The sequence below is a fragment of the Achroia grisella genome, unplaced genomic scaffold (genome assembly GCF_030625045.1).
Source record: "Achroia grisella isolate CSIRO2021 unplaced genomic scaffold, CSIRO_AGI_Agris_v1 utg544, whole genome shotgun sequence".
Classification (NCBI taxonomy): Eukaryota; Metazoa; Arthropoda; class Insecta; order Lepidoptera; family Pyralidae; genus Achroia; species Achroia grisella.
Genome location: NW_026712929.1, coordinates 1,259,364 through 1,278,502, shown reverse-complemented (window position 1 = coordinate 1,278,502; position 19,139 = coordinate 1,259,364). Strand labels below are relative to the sequence as shown.

At 29.3% G+C, this 19,139-nt stretch overlaps 1 protein-coding gene across 2 annotated transcripts in view; it reads left to right on the top strand.

Moving 5' to 3' along the window:
- The first annotated feature begins 2,355 nt into the window (after positions 1 to 2,355).
- LOC131847919 (autophagy-related protein 16-1) overlaps positions 2,356 to 19,139 on the top strand; it is a 187,034-nt gene continuing 170,250 nt past the window's right edge. The window contains exons 1-9 of one of the 2 annotated variants that reach the window (XM_059197634.1): positions 2,356 to 2,667; positions 3,755 to 3,865; positions 5,689 to 5,854; positions 6,820 to 6,982; positions 8,405 to 8,493; positions 9,098 to 9,151; positions 11,910 to 12,069; positions 12,685 to 12,790; positions 13,141 to 13,283. In XM_059197634.1, coding sequence (XP_059053617.1) covers positions 2,574 to 2,667; positions 3,755 to 3,865; positions 5,689 to 5,854; positions 6,820 to 6,982; positions 8,405 to 8,493; positions 9,098 to 9,151; positions 11,910 to 12,069; positions 12,685 to 12,790; positions 13,141 to 13,283 — 1,086 coding nt within the window. In that variant the 5' untranslated portion in view covers positions 2,356 to 2,573. The remainder of the gene's footprint in view (positions 2,668 to 3,754; positions 3,866 to 5,688; positions 5,855 to 6,819; positions 6,983 to 8,404; positions 8,494 to 9,097; positions 9,152 to 11,909; positions 12,070 to 12,684; positions 12,791 to 13,140; positions 13,284 to 19,139) is intronic. The other variant, XM_059197635.1, reaches the window with a different exon arrangement.

Below are 19,139 nucleotides of genomic sequence, written 5' to 3'. Positions count from 1 at the left end.
ACCCATCCATGAATATTAATCACGCTAAGTATAACAGAATCATCAATACAATATTTGTATGTTGCTAGTTATAATCACAAAGGATAAATAAATCTTCTTTAAGAACTCAATAAATTCAAAAGAAAAAGGAAGATAAATTATCTAATCATTATTTCTATATATATCTATTAATTTAATTAATATTAACTAATTTTGTATTGTATGTTAAATATTTTATATTAATTTATAATGTATCTATGTATAAGGCAAAAACTAATTTTGTAACTATAAATATTTTAAAGCTTAGGTATGTTCAATAAACCAAATTAATATATTAAGTAATGAAGCCTGAAATTACTTGGGTAATATTCTTAGATAACTATAATTATAAGGCCGTATAATTTGTGGAGGTACAGGATGAACGACATTATGCATATCAAGATTTCATCTTCGAGGCATAAATCATGTCCCCAGCCGGGTGCCATACTACATTTAAGACAGTTTACTTTACATGCCGTATAAATTTTGCAACTACCTACTGATAATGCCGCGAGCCAAACAATCAAGCTGTCTCAAGTTCGCAAACCTAAAGTTTATTTGATCAACCATTTGAATATTTTCTACTCTGCAAGCTTGTATGTTTTGTGGTGTCGAAAATTTAATTCATATATGTACCTAATCTTGTGCTGTTTTTTTTACTAACTTATAAAATTATATTATGTCTAATGTTTCAATATAGATATATATACCTACGAATAAATACCTATATAATAAATGCAAATATGTAGCATATACCTAATTACGAAAAATGACAACCGACTGGAAAATGAAGCTAGTAAAGTATATTCTACGCTTTCCATTACTTATCCTTTTAATAACAAGAACATGCTTAGGTGCTGCTGTTAATCATCATACATCATCATTGAACTTAAACAGTCGTTCTCTCTGATTATTAATCAATTTAAAAGCTGAAGCGCGTACCTGCCGGCTCTTAAAACTTATAATTGAATTAGAAATTCGTAATAGAATAGTATCAGTCTACATTTAATGAAGACAATGTCATTGTTTCAGAATTATAAAGATGGCAGATATATATAGTAGTATTAGTGTGAAAGAATTATGCGACTTGAAATCATATTTGAAACCATAGATAATTTACGTTACCAGTTTTCTTAACCTTAGATACCTATAAAAACTCTGGAAAGTCATTTACCCAAAATGATATTTAATCGCAATGTCGTTGCTATTATTATTTAGATATCTACCGTAAAGAGTATGTTTTAACGTTAAAGAGACTTGCACAAAAGAACAAAATTTTAAAACTAGGACCAAACAGTATCAAACTTATGAGTTCAAGCATCAGTACGAAGATAGTTCTCAGTCTTTTTTCAAAGAAAAGTTTCTTCGATACTTTCATAAGCTCATTGCTTCTTTGCCAACTTCACGAGTCTTTGACTACTAAGTAGGTACCTACTAAGTCATTAAACTTCGTTTTATATTTCTACGTGCCTTTGATTAATTTTTAGTACCTACCTACTTAGCGCAGTTAACGGGGACTTTACCTATCTAATTACGACTGTTTGAACAAGCTCTCATAATTTTAAATGGCATGGGGACCGGAATATGTTAAATTATGAAATATTTACTTCCTTACAGTTGTAATTTCATTAAGTAATTCATACTTATTTAAAAATTCCACTCCAATAATGAAATACCTACTCTAAGTAAGGTGTTTAATTACTAACAGTGATAACTAAATTATTTTACCTAACATATTTTATCAATTGGAGTGGATGGTAGATAGTTTTCAATTTTGCATTTATTAATCACCGCCATTTTAGCAGTTCTCTTAGTTTTTGTTGTGTACTAGGGGTAAACCCCCTAGTCGAAGACGGCGAAAACTATCTGATATAAATATGAAATTTATATACAACGGTATAAAAAAGTAAACTAGACGCTGACCGGCTTGGTTTAGTTTACATACATTGTCTTTCTATCTGCCAATTGTTATACTACTTGTTCCGGATCTGATATTTATAGGGTACTATTAAGTATTACCAACACATATTAGGCAGGTACATATTATTATTTCATTAGTACATCTTGCAATTTTCTATACGTAGCAATAAATAAAAACATGTAAAATTGTACAAATACAGTTTTTTCTGCCTTGTGGAATAAAAAGGTAAACCAAACTTTAATAGACACGTAACGTAGATACAGAAATCTAAATTGGTTTTCTCTTTCTACGTTACTTATATTACTCACAGTTTTGCCGTCATTCTTGTCATTTTATGTGTCAGTCTGACAAATAGTGATAACGACAGTACACTGATGTTGATGTAAAAACGTCAAAATATTTCTACATAACTTTAGGAGGAGCCAATTGAAACTAAATAATCTACTATTATTTTGATTTTCATATTTAAAATTTACTGCAATACATTCAATATTATAATAATGATGTAAACGTTTAGAGTTTACAGTTTTATACTTCTTAAATAGAATAATCGCTGGTGTTGCATCATGACATCTGTTTGTTTTGATCCCACATTAAATTAATTTTTAAAAGTTTTTGATAGTAATAAATTATAATGGAGGGTGGAGAATGGAGAAGTAATATTATTCGCCAAATACAGGCAAGGAACAAGTACGAAACTTCAGCGTTTCAAGATATTATATCTTTTCGTAAGTAACATAACCTTTTTAGTACCTTTGTGTAGTTGTTGACATTATTTAATTACCCAATATATGTATTATTCTTAATGTTTTTTGTATGTATTAATTAAATATTGTCATAACTGGATATTATTCTTAATAATTGACCAACTTCAAAACATTGTTATAATTTTGATAATGTAATATGAAAATTTAAATTAATATAAAGTAAATTCTTGTACTTCTATAATTAGAAACTCCTGAATTAGAAAATCGTATTCTTTAGTATCTAAGCAGCAACAAAATCATCATAGTTTTTGTTGATGGAAGATACATTATTATACCACATTATCTTTATCTAATGTAAATAAAGTAACTAACAAGCTGTATTTAGTAGGGTACAGTAAACATCATTTGCATCTATTTCACAATTGCCTGTCACTCGAATAAAATAAATTATTCATGATACATACAGATAGAATGAAAACAAATTAAAACAGTGTCGGACTTTTAGAATGTGTTCAAAATGTCAAACAGATTTCTGTATTATTTGCCTTTATGTGTAATAAATCATGAAACATTGTTATAATGAGCTTACCATTATGATAAGTATATTGTAATATTTATACAGTACTGTAAACAAAGTATTTATTGATAATGTTCCAATGACAATGTTATTAAAATTGAATCATCAATTTAATTATAAAATAAATAAATAATTTAATTAAAAATAACATGTTATTGTATTGATAATATGTGAATATATTTTTAATATGGGGGGCTATTAAAATTAATTCATATAATCAATTACCTAAAATTTTGCTATGAAATATTAATTGCAAAATTTGCCATATTTGATCAATAATATACTTCTTGTAAATAAATAGAATACTTCTCAATATTATTCATAATGTCTATATAAATTAACATAATATAATATGATATATATAATCAGTACAGTAAGTGACATATAATACCTTTTTTATAAATGCAAAGCAAATTATTGACTAAGGATACTAATTATATTTTAATTAAATTAAATATAACTTTAAAAACATAATTTAAACAGATATATGTGTACAAAAAATAATGTGTCAATTCTTTACCCAATTTTCAGAAAGTCGACTGTTTGATAATGTGAATACACTTAAAAATGAAAACCTGCAACTGACTTTGATCAATGAAAGAATCAAATATTCTAATACAGATAATGTGACATCAAGTGGAGGTTAGTATCTTTATATAATAAAACCAAGTAGACGCAGATAACTGTTAGCTGGTATTTATTAAATTACGCTAGAGATATTAATGCAGTTTTCAGCAATAGATAGAGTGATTCTAAGTTACATACTACATGTATGTTATAGTATTGAACAAGCAGAGGAGTTTGAATATTCAAAGACAGGATTGTTTGCTAGTGTATAATAATTACTTGAATTTAATTAATAATTCAAGAAAATAAGAAATAGTTTAAAATGAAATTTATTTTATACTACTTTTACGTAATTGTAATTACAAATATGCTAATGGTCCATCCAATGGTAGGTGATAACCATTACATATGTATATACATGAACAGCACAAACATTATGTCATCTTGTGACACTTATGCTTTGCCGTTCTCATGTACCAAGATGTCATGTGCAATCTGTCATTTTTATTTACTATCCATCCATTTCAGAGTAACAAACAGACAGGCAGACAGACAAAAATTGTAAAAAATATTATTTTGGTGTATGTACCATATTTATATTCATATACATGTGGTAAAAAAATGGTTATTTTAATATTACAAACAGACACTCCAATTTTATTTATATGTATAGATATTGTTGTTACTGTCTTGATGTAGTTTACCTTTATGGGAAATTTGATTGGGTATTTACAATTATACCTTTATGTATATATATATATATATAGTATTATATATAATACCTTTGTGTTTTTGATCAATTTAATCTCCTAATATTCAACTTTCATTTTTTATCACTTTATCCACTCTATCATATTTTGTTCACCATAATAGTCACTAAATAATAGTCTTATCTCATTACTCATATTTTATTGAATCATGATAAATATTATAAATGTAAAAGTGAGTTTGTTTGTTTAGTCAATTTAGTCAGTAATGTACCAATAGGTTACTATTACTGACTACATCAGTCATCACTATGCCACATTCTTCCTTATCCAAATGTGAATAAGCAAGAACTTATCCTTTTATATCACTAAATCTATTTACACGATAATATACATATACCTATAATATTATTGTATTTAGATTTTGTCAGTTACATATTACATATTGAAATAAAAAAAATATGTAAATATTAAATGTTGTATTTTTAATATTTACATATTTTTTTTATGTCTTCATGTAATAAAGAAATATATCTACTGACAATGTCTACCCTCATTATATTATTTATAAATAACTTCGTGTCAGAGTTAATACTTAAATATTTTTTATATTCTACCTACAATTTGTTTTTCATTAAATCATACTGACATTATTTTTTGACAATACATAATTATTTATATGCAATTATTAATTAATTATATACATGTAAATAATGGATAAAAGCATTGGAGATTGGGATGTCGTGTGGACCGGTATGTAACAGCATTTGTTCTTTTCTCTCTGCAGAAAAACGGATTAAACAACACGATAATAGATATTTATACCAAATACCTATAAAAGTGTAATGATCTACTAACTTATATATTTTAACAACTACTAAAATAACAGCTAAATAAGTCAACTGTGACTCATTTTATTATATTTTATATTTATTTGTGTATGAAACAGTAAAATATGGTATGAATATAAATTAACTAAGATTTGATTTTGAACATTTTGGATATCTGGATAGACGTTGTTGTCTTTATTACACTACACATTCTTTATATTTAACTGTAGGTGAATCCTGATGCCTGAATGAATGGTGTCCTGTTATTATTTGTGGAAAATTGTCAGTATACTCTATAATAAAATTACATATAGATGTTTATTTCAATAATCCTTTTATGTATTTTTATATCACTTTTCAGCCACTGCAGCCACTGAAAAAATACAAGTCCTGGAGCATAAAATTCTAGCGCAACAAGAAGAATTGACTTCTTTACATAGACGCAGAGGAGAAAGTGCACAACAGATAATCAATTTAAATGACAGGGTACATGAGTTAGAAAGACAACTTCAGAATAAAGATGTCATGTAAGTGTTATTACCTAAAAATAATAATATTTAAAAGTGCTTTCATAAAGAATTTGGTTAGATATATAAGGGTCGTAGAAATTAAAAATATATATAATCGTTGTAAAGCTGTTTTTACCCCAGGTAGGTAATATTCATAGAAATATTTATTATATCTATTCCCTTGTTAATTGATATTTACTGCAACAATCATAGTTGTTATTTTAATATTGTTTAATATAGTATAGTTGAAACCTTTTTTTTTTTTTTGTAAACCACGTAGATGGCAATCAAACATATGGCCTGTATGATGGTAAATTATTACCGTAGCCTATGGACACCTGAAACATAAGATATGTCACTTGCGCGTTGTCGACCGTTAAAAAACATTAATGTAAAATTTATAATATATAAATATATAATAATCATAATCTTGAAAAACCCTATGTTGTGGTCCCTAGAGAAAACCTTGGCAGGTAGATATTTTCACAAGTGTATGCGGATGGAAGCTGCCCTAAAACCGCTGTCCGAGAGCACTTAGGTTGCCTGTAGAATAGAATAGAAAATCAATTTATTCAAATAAACTTACATTGAAGCACTTTTGATTAGTCATCACATTTTTTTCAACCTATTTATCATTCGGAAAGCTGTCTCATCACAAGAGCATCAGCAAGAAACTTGCGTGTTTTAAATATTTTTTTTGTTACTTTACACTTTTAAGTTGAAGTGTGTGAATACAAACTACCAATTAGCACTAATTCAGTTAAATACTCAAATGGAGAAAATAGTGAATGAACAACCAACTGGTTGAGAACTAAATAAGAGTAAATCAGTCGTAGTGATTAGAGCAGACCAGTCTCTACAAGCAGCACCCATTCACGAGTATGACGGATGAATTACCTGTGTTAATCAATTCCCAATTGTAATCTGTCACCAATGTATATCACTAATATCTATGACTGAAGATATCTCTGTTCATATTTCAGAATTTCAGAAAATACAGCCATTACAGCATCTTTGAGAGCTGAGATTCAAATGTACGAAAACAATATGGCTGAGTTACAAGGGTTAAATCAAGTGCTAAGGGATGAACATCAAGCTTTACAGATAGCGTTTGCATCAATAGAGGAAAAATTAAGAAAAGCTCAGGTTTGTAAACCTATTTTTTACCATTAGAAGTGTAAAAAATATATATTTGTACCTAACTGGATACTCAGAAACAGCATCACATCATATGACGTTAGTATTACCATTCCGGAGGAAATATGTCTAGCTAGCTTACCCTGTAATTTTATTGTCTTATACAACCGAAACTATTCAACCGAAACACTTCTTACAAATTCAGCTACTTGGCGGCTAAAACAATTTTTCTGGAGCTGGTAAAGTCTACCTCAAACCTGCGTTTTTAACTAATTAATAATAATAATCTCAGGACAATTCACACAGCGCCAAGATAAGCTTTCTAAACCTTGTATTATGGGTACTAGATACATTGATTTTTTTTTCTTAAATACATATATGTATATTATACATAGAAAACACCCATACCGATACAAACAATTATATTCATGAATAAAAGTATTTGTGCCGTGCGAAGAATCGAACCCGCGACTATCGGAACTATGAACATCGAATCGGTGTGCTTAACGCTAGACGCCACTGAGGCCATCAACACATAATAATAAGTATAATAATTAATAGTAAAAATATTGCATCAGTACGTCGTGGTACTATTTTGTTTCATCAGGCGAAGAAAACTAGTCCACCCTTTGTGTGTGCTATTGTTTATACAACGTACATTATTTTTGGCATAGTTAAGTTTTTATTTTAAAAATATTTATTCTGCTGGAACTTTACATTTTATAGCATCATTTAAAAACTTGGCCACATGCCAAGATATTTCGTTAGTTACATGTAGTTATATACAGGATGTTTTCTATGTAACTATGTTACACTTTTTTTGATATTATGTTTCCTGGGGGGATTTTTATTAATATACGTAGATATATTGTTGTATAATAAAAAATAAAGTAACAAACTTATTTTTTTTTTAATTAAGAGGAGGAGAAGAGAGATTTGTCATGAGACCAATTGTGTACCAACATTAAATTAATTCAAATTAGTTTAAATAAAGTAAATACATACAAAAGTAAATATTGTAGTTCATATGCTAAACTAGCGATCCTCCCATACTTGTCAGAGTAAAATTCATTACAAATTTAAGAAAAACCTAAATTTGATCAAGCTGTATCTTTTACGAGCCTTACGCTATTATAGTTGTCTATATAAATTGTTTGTTGACTTATATCTGCATAGTTATACTCAGTGTATTCGAAAACTTTGACGATGAGTGACATTCCATTTTTTTAATTTACACCGAAATATTCTAAAATACCTTTGAAAACTACATAAATAATATATATCGATATTATGAAATTTATCCTTATGTGACTATTAGTTAGGTTTCTAAATATGAAAAAATATTTCAATCGGGTTAGTTATATAACTTCTGGTAGTTAACTTTTTCATTGTAATAGTGTAACTTATATTTTTTTAATACCGTTATTACAGGATGAAAATCGAGCGTTAGTGGACAGATTAATAAAATATAAAGCAAAAGATGCAGATAAAATGAACGAAGAGAATGAGCATTTTCTTAAGTAAGTTCTGAGCCCTTTTATATATTTTACACAGCACGAATTTTTATTTCATAAATGTAATAACAATTTTTTTAATAGTTGATTATATTATCAATCATTATAGATTAAATGAATTAGAGTTTTTTTTATTTATTTTGAGTCTTTTTTGTATATTGCATTATTTTTATGTGTATTAAGTTTTTAATTTGAAGTGTATGTATTAATTCGTCCGTTTTACTTGATGCGTATGTAAGTTTTTATTAATTTGTATATTATTGTATATTGCTACTTGGAATAATGTTTTTTGAATGTGCATTGCAATGTAGTTAATGTTTGTTATGTTCATGTACATTTAGAAAGTAGTTGATTATTTATACGCGGAAAGTTTAGTACACGTATTTATGTAACGCAAACTGAAAATTTTGACTTATTTAGTTTGCACTGCATGAGTACATTACTTCTTACTGTAAAAATCCTCACTGTACATAATAATATTGTAAATTTCATGTATTATTTTTGTGACATGTGTTGTAATTAGAGTGGGTTATGCGTGTGCCAGGCGGCTTAGAATGCTTGCATTTGTATCCATAATTTGTTTTTGCTTTTTGTTTAATTTCTTCAACAGGTCAAGCAACCCTACCGCGTTTTTCATCAACACGTTTGGTAGAGTTAGTTTCGGGTGAGTTTGGCATAATGTGAATGAGAATGTGGTGGTTTGATGGAATTGTGGCGTTCATTTTTAAATTGAACATTTACTTCTCTATACAATCTGCCGTGTATGTCTTAACTGCACTCTGAAACTGACTCATTTTTTTAAATATAAATACTTTCAGTCTGTTCACATGTACATCATACGGGGTAATAGTGTCAGTTGTTTATATTTATAGTCGACTTTCAGTGTTATCTTTGGCAGATTATGTCATTACATTACCATCCTATCATTCGAACATTCATATTGGATTTATGCCATCAAGGGTCTCATGAAAGTATAGTTTTTTATTTTTAAATTGGGTCACAAAATTCCTATTTGTAAGCATTCACTGAGCATGTAATAAAGCTAAAAAAGGTTGTTTCTGTAAGTATATTATTATCAAGTAACACTTTAAATAAATAAATACGTTATTTACTTATCCTTGTATATAATCATATACAATTCAGTAGTTTAACTTTAAAAAGTTAACTTCATTTCTATTATAATCTACTTAACAGTAACAGAAATCTAAATAGTGTATACATATAAATAAATGTCATCCATTATACTTGTATATTGGATTTAAGTAAATGTATTTAATATAATACCTTTTATTTCATAGGGAGCTCAAAATATGTACATTTTTTTTTATATATGTGATATTATACAATTTTTCGAATTATAATTTCTAAATTTTGGTGTTTCAAGACTTCATGGGGTGTATCTACAATAATTTGGTGGATTTTGTTAAATGTTTCTATTTCATTGTTCATTGTCCTACTATACTTCACATAAAGGATCTTTTCAGCTACTATTAATGTGAATAGATGGAAATTTACAAAATTGGGGTGCTTCCACGGAAAAATGTTGCGTTGTGATTGAAATTATTTCTATCTCACTCATTTTGTTTGTTTCACGTTTCACTTATTTTAAGCATCGCGCGATTTCATAAATTATCACGTACCACTAGAATCACGTGTGAATCGTAAATCAGAATTCGAACCTGATTTTCTAACTCGATTTGCCCCTCCAACTCACTTATAAAAGAATCTGGGTTTTTATAAGTGTCGATTATATTTATTATACTTATATATTATTGGGTTAGTAAAGCTGATTCCTGAACAACAAATGTTTTTGCATGTATCAGTTGCACGTGATTTTGCACGTCTTTTTTTAATTAAATGTAATTATAAATATGCACGACTCAGTTATTGTGTAGTTATGATATTACCTATTCGAAATATCAAAAATGTAATAAAAACTTCGCAATAAATATTATAATAACACTATTATATATCGTACCAAATGTTTATATATAAATAATAGGTTAATAAATTAAAAATATTGTTTCCCATTGGTCAATTTTTATATTTCTGACTGACTCTCTAATGATGGAAACTCCTATAGCAAAACAAAAATTATTGTATTATTATATAATAAAGGAAATAAATAGGGTCAAAAACCGGTGGATATTATTAATTCGAATTTAATGGTGTCTTCACTAAATACCAATATTTTTCCTAATAGTATAATATTTTACGGCTACAAAGTTAAATCGTTTAGACATAAAAGGGAGAAAAATATGTTATTTAAACTTATGCATAACATAAAGTCAGAGGCAATCTTGAAGCGGATGTGGGGGAAGTGAAATCGACACTCGGCGGGCACACTAGGCCGATTTAGGAAGCAATTTCTCTGAAGCTGATTTTAGTGTTATACAAGTACGATATGGTTTTATTGTTATAGTATAAGTACATGTGAGCTGAATTTACCAAGATATTATATACAAACATATGTATAGATTTATGTAGACACCACCACAATAATTTATTTATATATGGATCTTTAGCCACTATGGGGCCGTTCAAGTATTACGTAAGCAGATTTATTATAATTACTTAACCCCCCATCCCCTTATCAGCAAAAGTAAGCAAATTTCTTACCCCCACCCCTTGTTTACTTAAACATTTTTTAATTAATGTATTGTATATATTCGGAAAAAAGTAAATGACTGCCTATGACGTAATCATCATCAAGACTCCCCCACCCCCCATGTCATTCAAAATAAGCAAAGTGAAAACCCCCTATAGTACGTAATACTTGAACGGCCCCTATCCTAATGATATTACGTAACTACATGGAATAATCTAGATATAATCAGCTTCTGCGTACTGATGCCGTGGTAACAGCAATAAATAAATTTATCGTAGTTTTTATTATACTATTACGTTAAAATAAATAATATTATTATCTCAGGACAATCCACACATAACGGTATCCAGTCCCAAGCTAAACGTATCTTGTGTTATAGATACTAGACAAGAGAGTTAGATACATTATTTTCATAAATATTATACATACATAGTACATATACATGTATATACAACACACAGACCTATACGAACGGTCATACTTACGAATATAAAAGTTTGTACCGTGCGAAGAGTCGAAAATGCTCCTATCGGAAGTAAGACAGGGTTCTAAAGTGCTAGACCGCCTAGGTATTATATATAAGAAAGCCTCGGTTATGTTATAAAAATAAACTGAAATATATGAAGCAATTTATGATGCATGATTTAATATTTTTATAATCTGTTTATTACCGATAACTTGTAATGCATGGCATAAGAGCCTTAAATAATTCTTTGACCGGTTTATCGCCTTGCATTAAATGCTTTGTAAGGCTACGCTTAAAAAATATTAATGAGAGCGCAAACACTGAATCTAAAATATATGTCCTTTTTAGAAAGAAAAGTGATAAGGTGAGAAAAGAACTTGAAGAAGCAGCGAGAGAAAGTGGCAGCAGAAGTAGCGCAGAATCACCTGGCAGTTCCTCTGAAGATAAATTGATTGAGTCTATGCCGTTTTACACGACTGTGTTACCAACTAAAGTCGCTTTGAAATTCGTAAGAATAAATTTTGCTCATTATATTATTATACTGGAGAGACGACTGATTGTAATCGCAGAAGACATAATGCCCTCATTCTACTGAAAGCAAAATTACATTGTATCTCGTATTAACCAGCTATGTTTAAATTTACCTTTTTATATAGAAATAAGAGAAAAAAAAAATGAAATAAAAAAAAAGCGAACAAGAAAATCAAATAAAAGAAAATAATATATATAAAAAAACATATACCAAAAACAACGATAAAAATTAAAAAAAAAAGCGTATCCACCACTGGCATCAAATTTTGTATTAGCTGCTTGACTTCAGGGAATACGTGTTAACTGAGTTTTGCTTTTCTATGAGTATTCAGTTCCGTATAATATTTTAATATTTTTTTTTATAAACCGTAATTACTTATGATATTATTTAAACAATACTATGAGAGATAAACAAAACAATAGATTAGATATTATCTCTCTTAGAGATAATATTAAAAGGTATATTTAAGCAGTATTGTTCGCTGACAGAAAATTTCTTGTAGTATTAATAATATTTGTTTATATAAAATCAATTTTCAATTTTAGTCTTATAGATGTAGTAATTATAGCTTATTTTCAATCTTATGTACAGGATGCGCATGACGGAGAAGTAAATGCCGTAAAGTGGAGTCCCACAGATCGTGTGGTGGCTACAGGAGGTGCTGATAGGAAAGTTAAATTATGGGACGTATCAAAATGTAAGTATTCAAAATTTATGTATATAATATAAAAATTAGAAGTTGAATTTTTTTTTCCTAGTCGTTTTCGAATACGAGAATATTCACATGACGAGGCAACTTGGAAAAGGGTTTATTTCAAGTTTTTCCTTCAATGTACTGTTGTATTGTGTTTGGTTCCTACGGTATCCGAGATATTACCTACCGTAGGTAACGTAGGTAATATCTCGGCTAAATATTGGCTAAATATTGGCCAAGAAGGTTCAAGATTCAAAATCAAGTCTTAAAATCCTCAAATTAAAAAAATCAACATACCCATAATTTCATATAGGTATATAGATAACCATAATGTTTAGTCCATATTTCCGTAGCTATGATCGAAAATAGAGGAAACCTGGTTGGTTCGAATGCTGGCGTGATGTCAGTAGACTTCGATTCGACCGGCGCGTATATAGTAGGCGCTTCCAATGATTTCGCGAGCCGCGTGTGGACTGTAGCGGACCAGCGGTTAAGGGTGAGTGATTTATTATAATAATTATTAATTGAGATACTCTACTATCATCATATTCTATCAGTAGTTAAGCTGTGCTTTTAGACGCAAGCACCGCTCACCAGTTCGGTCACCAGACCCCCTATACAACGTCGGAGGAGATGTAACCGTATTGCAACATCTTTATTTAATTTTAAGTACTTAAGAATAGTGTTAATATAAATTCCTGTTTGAGAAATAAAATTAAAACCATATAAATTACTTGTTTTGTAAGATGTGTTTCAATTAAAACATGAGTTAAGGCACTGAAATTACAGGATATGGAGGTAGATTTTAGTTCTCTATCAACGCAAGAGTGGTGCTGTGCTTCAAATGATGAAAAGTGTGCGGCTGTACTTAGTGCCGTTATAGCGCAGTGCAGATGACAGTAAATGATATAAATCTTAAAACGTAGGTCACTTACTAGGTTTCTTATATTCAACATAATTGAATGTCAAAAAATGTACTGAATTGACTATTACATTGGCTTTGATTACAATAAATAATAAAATCCTTTTACAGTAAATAAAGCTAGACTGTCAATCGTTGCCCGCAATATTTCGCAGATTTTGTATTGTGTCAATAATTTGTGAAGCATAGTTGAAATGCTTTAAATGTTTGTATAGTCTAAGTACGTCGTAATAAATTTCCTGAATAAATGACTGAAGCACAATCTCCATGTTTGGTTTCTTATTACATATATTTTAATTTGCAATTTTTGTAGGTTTTTTTTATTTTTGCTTTGGTGCATTGTTACCAATAAATATACAAAATTTGACGACTAGAATGGTAATAACATTAATATATATTATCATAGTTCAATCTTTTTCTATGACATTCCATTTTTTTTTATTATTCTTCTATATTATTTCATATTAATGTAAACCAATCTACTTCAACCGTGAGAATAGAGTCGGCATCTCCACAAGAATATAGTTCATAATTGGATAAGGGAATAGAACAATAACAGTGTCCGTCAGTTTGGACATTATTATCGAGCACGGGGGGCGGGGTCACGAGCACGAACCTCTATTAGCGGGTTGTTAGCGCGCGTCGGTGCGTCGTGATCTCTACTGATCACTTCCGACGTTGCGCGCGGATGTTGCAAACTCGAATTGCGAGTATTGGTTTGTTCTTTTTTAATCGGGGCCGTGACTTGGTCTTACGATCACAATTATTATAAATTATCCTAATTAATCAACTGACTTCAAGCAGGACGTGCTTATTAATCTGTTTAAGGTGATATGGTTAAATTATCCATACGATTCTGTATAGAACGTAATGTAAAATTAATTCTATTGACACTTTTGGTAGAAATGTCAATAAAATTAATTATATAGTTCGTATTTTTTATACGTATTGTTAGTCTTAATTTTTTTTATTTATGTACTATTAATTATTCTCATGATAATTAATAATATTACGTAATTCTTAATAAAATCCGAAAAATGACTTCGTACACAATTGGAATTCTTATGTACAGATTAACATACGTTATTTTGTGGGCTGAACAGTAACTGCTAAAACTTGTCCTCCCTCTGCATCTCTTTACAAAATTATAGATTTAATCTGGTCATTCTCCTTTAGGAATTACTTGACTATTCTATGTGTTGAGTGTTAATAATTAATTGCCTAAGATAATACCCTAGACAAACCACAATACCAATACCTGCTTATCTTTGTTTTATAATAAGACGTAACTAAAATAGTATTCACGTTCCTTTGTTATTATTCCTTTCTTCAATACTCGATAATCCAATCAGGAAATTATGCGTATTACAATGATAATATAGTCAATAACCACAGCAAATGTCGTTTACGTACCACCCACTTGGATTCCTGGTTCGATTTTCTCGTCATCACGAAATCCTATACAAACATGCAATCAGGACCTTAAGATCAACAAATTGGAGAGTCCGCCCACTCGTTTGCTGTATTGCGAAGGGAAAGAATTACTAGAAGGGCGATGTAAGCGTATTTTACTTTGTATAATCAGTTCGCATTGATGATATTCGAATGCTTATTTATCAACTCACGCTTTTTTCACTTCTGGTCAGACGGAGACTATAAGTCGTATGTATGTTTGTTTCGAATTATTAAATTATATTTGTATACAATTTACAACTACGTTATAATGAGTATAACATATAGGGACTGGATGTGAATGGGATTAGATTTTTTAGTTTAAATAAGTATAATGGCTATATAACGGTGCCGTGTAACAAAGCTGTTAAATACGATTTTAGTAAAAAATAAAAAACAAATCTAGACGCTTTATTCTTATTAATTAAAGTAAAAAATTAAGTCTATGTATCTACATATGTCATTCTTGCTATAGTGTTAATGATCATTCCAGAACTATACATCTGGGGCATTTACATGAATCCACTGTTTATTTTTGAATCAAGATATCCATCTTGACCGCATTTGTACAAGACTGTCGAGAAATCGAGATGAATTAAGTTTTGAGATTACGTTTCATTTTATCCTCAATAGTAGTCGCAACGTAATGATCAGTAATAGAGCCATTAAAGCACTCCCCTGAGCGAAAGTTCTCCCGCCGTGGCATTATTTTAATTTATGGATGGTCTATTGAAAAATATATTTGCAAGCTATTTTTGCAAATGACTTTTTAATAGTTTCATCTCGTTTAGTTTAAACAAAAATAGATACTGACGTATAGTAATCACTAGAAACGAGATTCATCATTATCTAAACTAACATTATAAATAGGTAAAAAAATGTAATGGATTTTTGCTTAATGGATAAACATAAAAAATACTTAACTGATTTTAAAAATCTCTCACGTAAATATGTTTTTAACAAGTAACATGGATTTAAATACTACTGTAAAATTTTGGTATTGCGGCATTAAATACTAGATGATTTCAATTCTGTAATTATTATTACTTGTAGAATTATGTGTATGCAAATTCGTTTTCTTTTATTTTCAAAAATATATAAAATTTATTCGTCTCAAAATAAAACTATTATTTCTATAATTGTGACAATTCAATTTACTAATTTCAGTGTGTAATTTTTGCCTAAAATCAGACTTATACATTAGTCAATAGTCAGTTACGTACTTGTAATATGATTACAAGCTCACGTGTCAGTCTATTAGAGTATTTTTAGAGTATTGCTATAAAATTACAATATCTGTTTGTTTCCGTGGAAAGATTCTTACAAAATTGTAATATTATTGTTATAATATTATTGGCCCTCAAACATTTAATTTATTTTGCTAATCATATTACAGTTATGTTTTAAAAGCCTTTAGACGATTAACGCAGTCAGCTCTCCTGAGTTGAACACGTCGTCACATTTTTACTTCTTATATGTATCTATAGTTCAATAAAATCTGCTTGGCTGTATAAGGCAAATATTTGTAATAATACTGTATCAATAATAATAAGTTTTGCGTATAAATAAATTAATTCTATTTTAATGTTAGGTTTTAATTATCACAAGTAATACTGAATCTCATTGATATTCATTATTAGATATATCTCTTATACTCGGAGCTAAATAAATATTATTCAAAAGTGAATAGCTCATTAAATTAAGGAAAACCCATTTGTATACTAATTTAGAATGTAAGAATTTTGACTTCTCTGTAGGTATTAAGGAAGACGAAAGGCTACCATTGTCTCCGTTTACTTTCCTTTTCCCAGCGAAAGTATGTGCTAGTTCTCTTTAAAAGGCTCTGTTAATGCGCATTTACCACAACAATAGCTCCGTTTTCAAGGCAAATCCGTAGTCGACTACGCTATTTATAATAAATACTTACCTATTTCGTCGTATTATCTAAAAAAGCGATCTAAATTATATTTATGTGTTCTTTTTATGTTGTTATTATTACACAGCAAATTGTCATCATCGTGATATACCAAAGTATATCTATATGTATCTCAGGTTATTAATGCGATTAACAAAAAGAATTATGTATAATTCATCCTCATAGTAACATCGTATCTAAATGTAAAATTACACCGTTAATCTTCCTTAATTAAATATAGACTTTACTGAGTGTATTTGCTTACATCCGATTTCCATTTAGTGAATCATGGAAAATCAAATTTTTTTTATGTCTAATATTTATTCATAAGTAATAATTGTTATCGGGCGCCGTTGTCTAATAATTAATATTGGAATGACCAATACCAAATATAAAACACGGAAAAAATTTCCATGATCACTAAAATTATCGTATTCAAATCTAACAACGTGTGCTTCATCGGGTGTTAGATCAATTTATTATCTAAATTACTCTCAAATACCAACGCTATTATAATTTTTTTGTCCATTCTTAATAATATTATGATTTAGCAATAGACTAGCGTGTATAATGTAATATCATATATTTTATATGCATAATATATACATATGTACTAAAGCAAAATGTAACAACCACTTTTTATATTTTGCTTGTTACTTACAATTTCTTCTATCAGACAATATTTTTCTGATTGTCCATATTATATTTCAGTGTAAGTACTAAGTGACCAAATGACTTCCTACTCTCCTTATGAATATAAGAATGTAATGAATGTCGATTTAAGAATGTAATTTCTTCTATTAATTTTATAATCTATTCCATTGAACGTCGAGTAACTAGCTTGACTCACTTATTGTAATGCTTAATCAGATTACATATTTCATAAGAACCGAAGCCGGTTCAGTAATATTTTATCTTTGTCGCGATACCAGAGACACGATTCTGTACATAGCCTCATTTAGTACCAACGACAAAACTGAGTAAAAAATCGCATAAAAGGAGCCGATATAGAACAATCTTAGCAATCTTTAAGATACCCTCTTAAGATCCAAGGACTACTCGCAACGAATGTGTGCATTCCCTATAAGGAATTCTGAATATACTAGGACTTTCCAAGTAGTCTGTTGACAGGTGACTGTCTATCTTCGATTACCCGTTCAATTTTACTTTTCGATCGTTTCTCTCCGCATGTGCCCGATTCGATGGTGGTCGTCTTCGCTCTTGGTGTTCTCCTTATTTCATGAATATTTTATATTATTGTAAACGACTTTATCTTTGCGACAATGTTGCGTATACCATTTGAATTTTATGTTATAAGAAAATTCCTGAAGCTATTGCTATTGCCGATAAATATAAATTTGTATCTATAAAAGTCGTATTAAATTAAATGCAATAAACATTTCTTGTTTTAAAGTATTTCTCGCAGAGAACTGTGCGGCATTTAGAATCTGTAGAGAGAATCGCACGAGACAGATCTTTTGTTAAGGAGTCACTAATGGTTGCACTTTAAGAGCGGCACGTGTCCAGAGTCGCGTGCCGCACACTCGCGCTCTGATTTAATCTCGGACACGAATGCGACGTGAGGCGTGCCGCCTCACACTTGATTGTTCGCACAAACTTAACCTTAAGATGCCATCAGATTGATGGAGTCCATTACAAAGGTTGGTCAAAAGGAACGTGAATTTTTTACTGGTATTTTGTTATAACATTTCATTTTTAATAATTTCTCTTAATAATAAGTAATATTTTGTGATACCAGAAACTTAAGGAATTTTCCTATTTAAGCACTTAACTTTTTTGTTTTTTTAAGTTTATAATTTCTGTCAATTACTTGTTTTGTAACACTTTATTGTACAGTAATAAAACTTGGTATTATTACTTGTATTTTTTCGTTTTGTTTATTTATTGAAATTTTACTGCATTTGTCTTGTTCGATTATCCCAAATTTTATTCATTTTTGAAGCAATACAACTGATAATAAATGTTGTTGAATACATCGTTAAAATACATCTATTTACTGATTCGATATAGTTATGATATAAGATACTATGGTAATAGCTGAA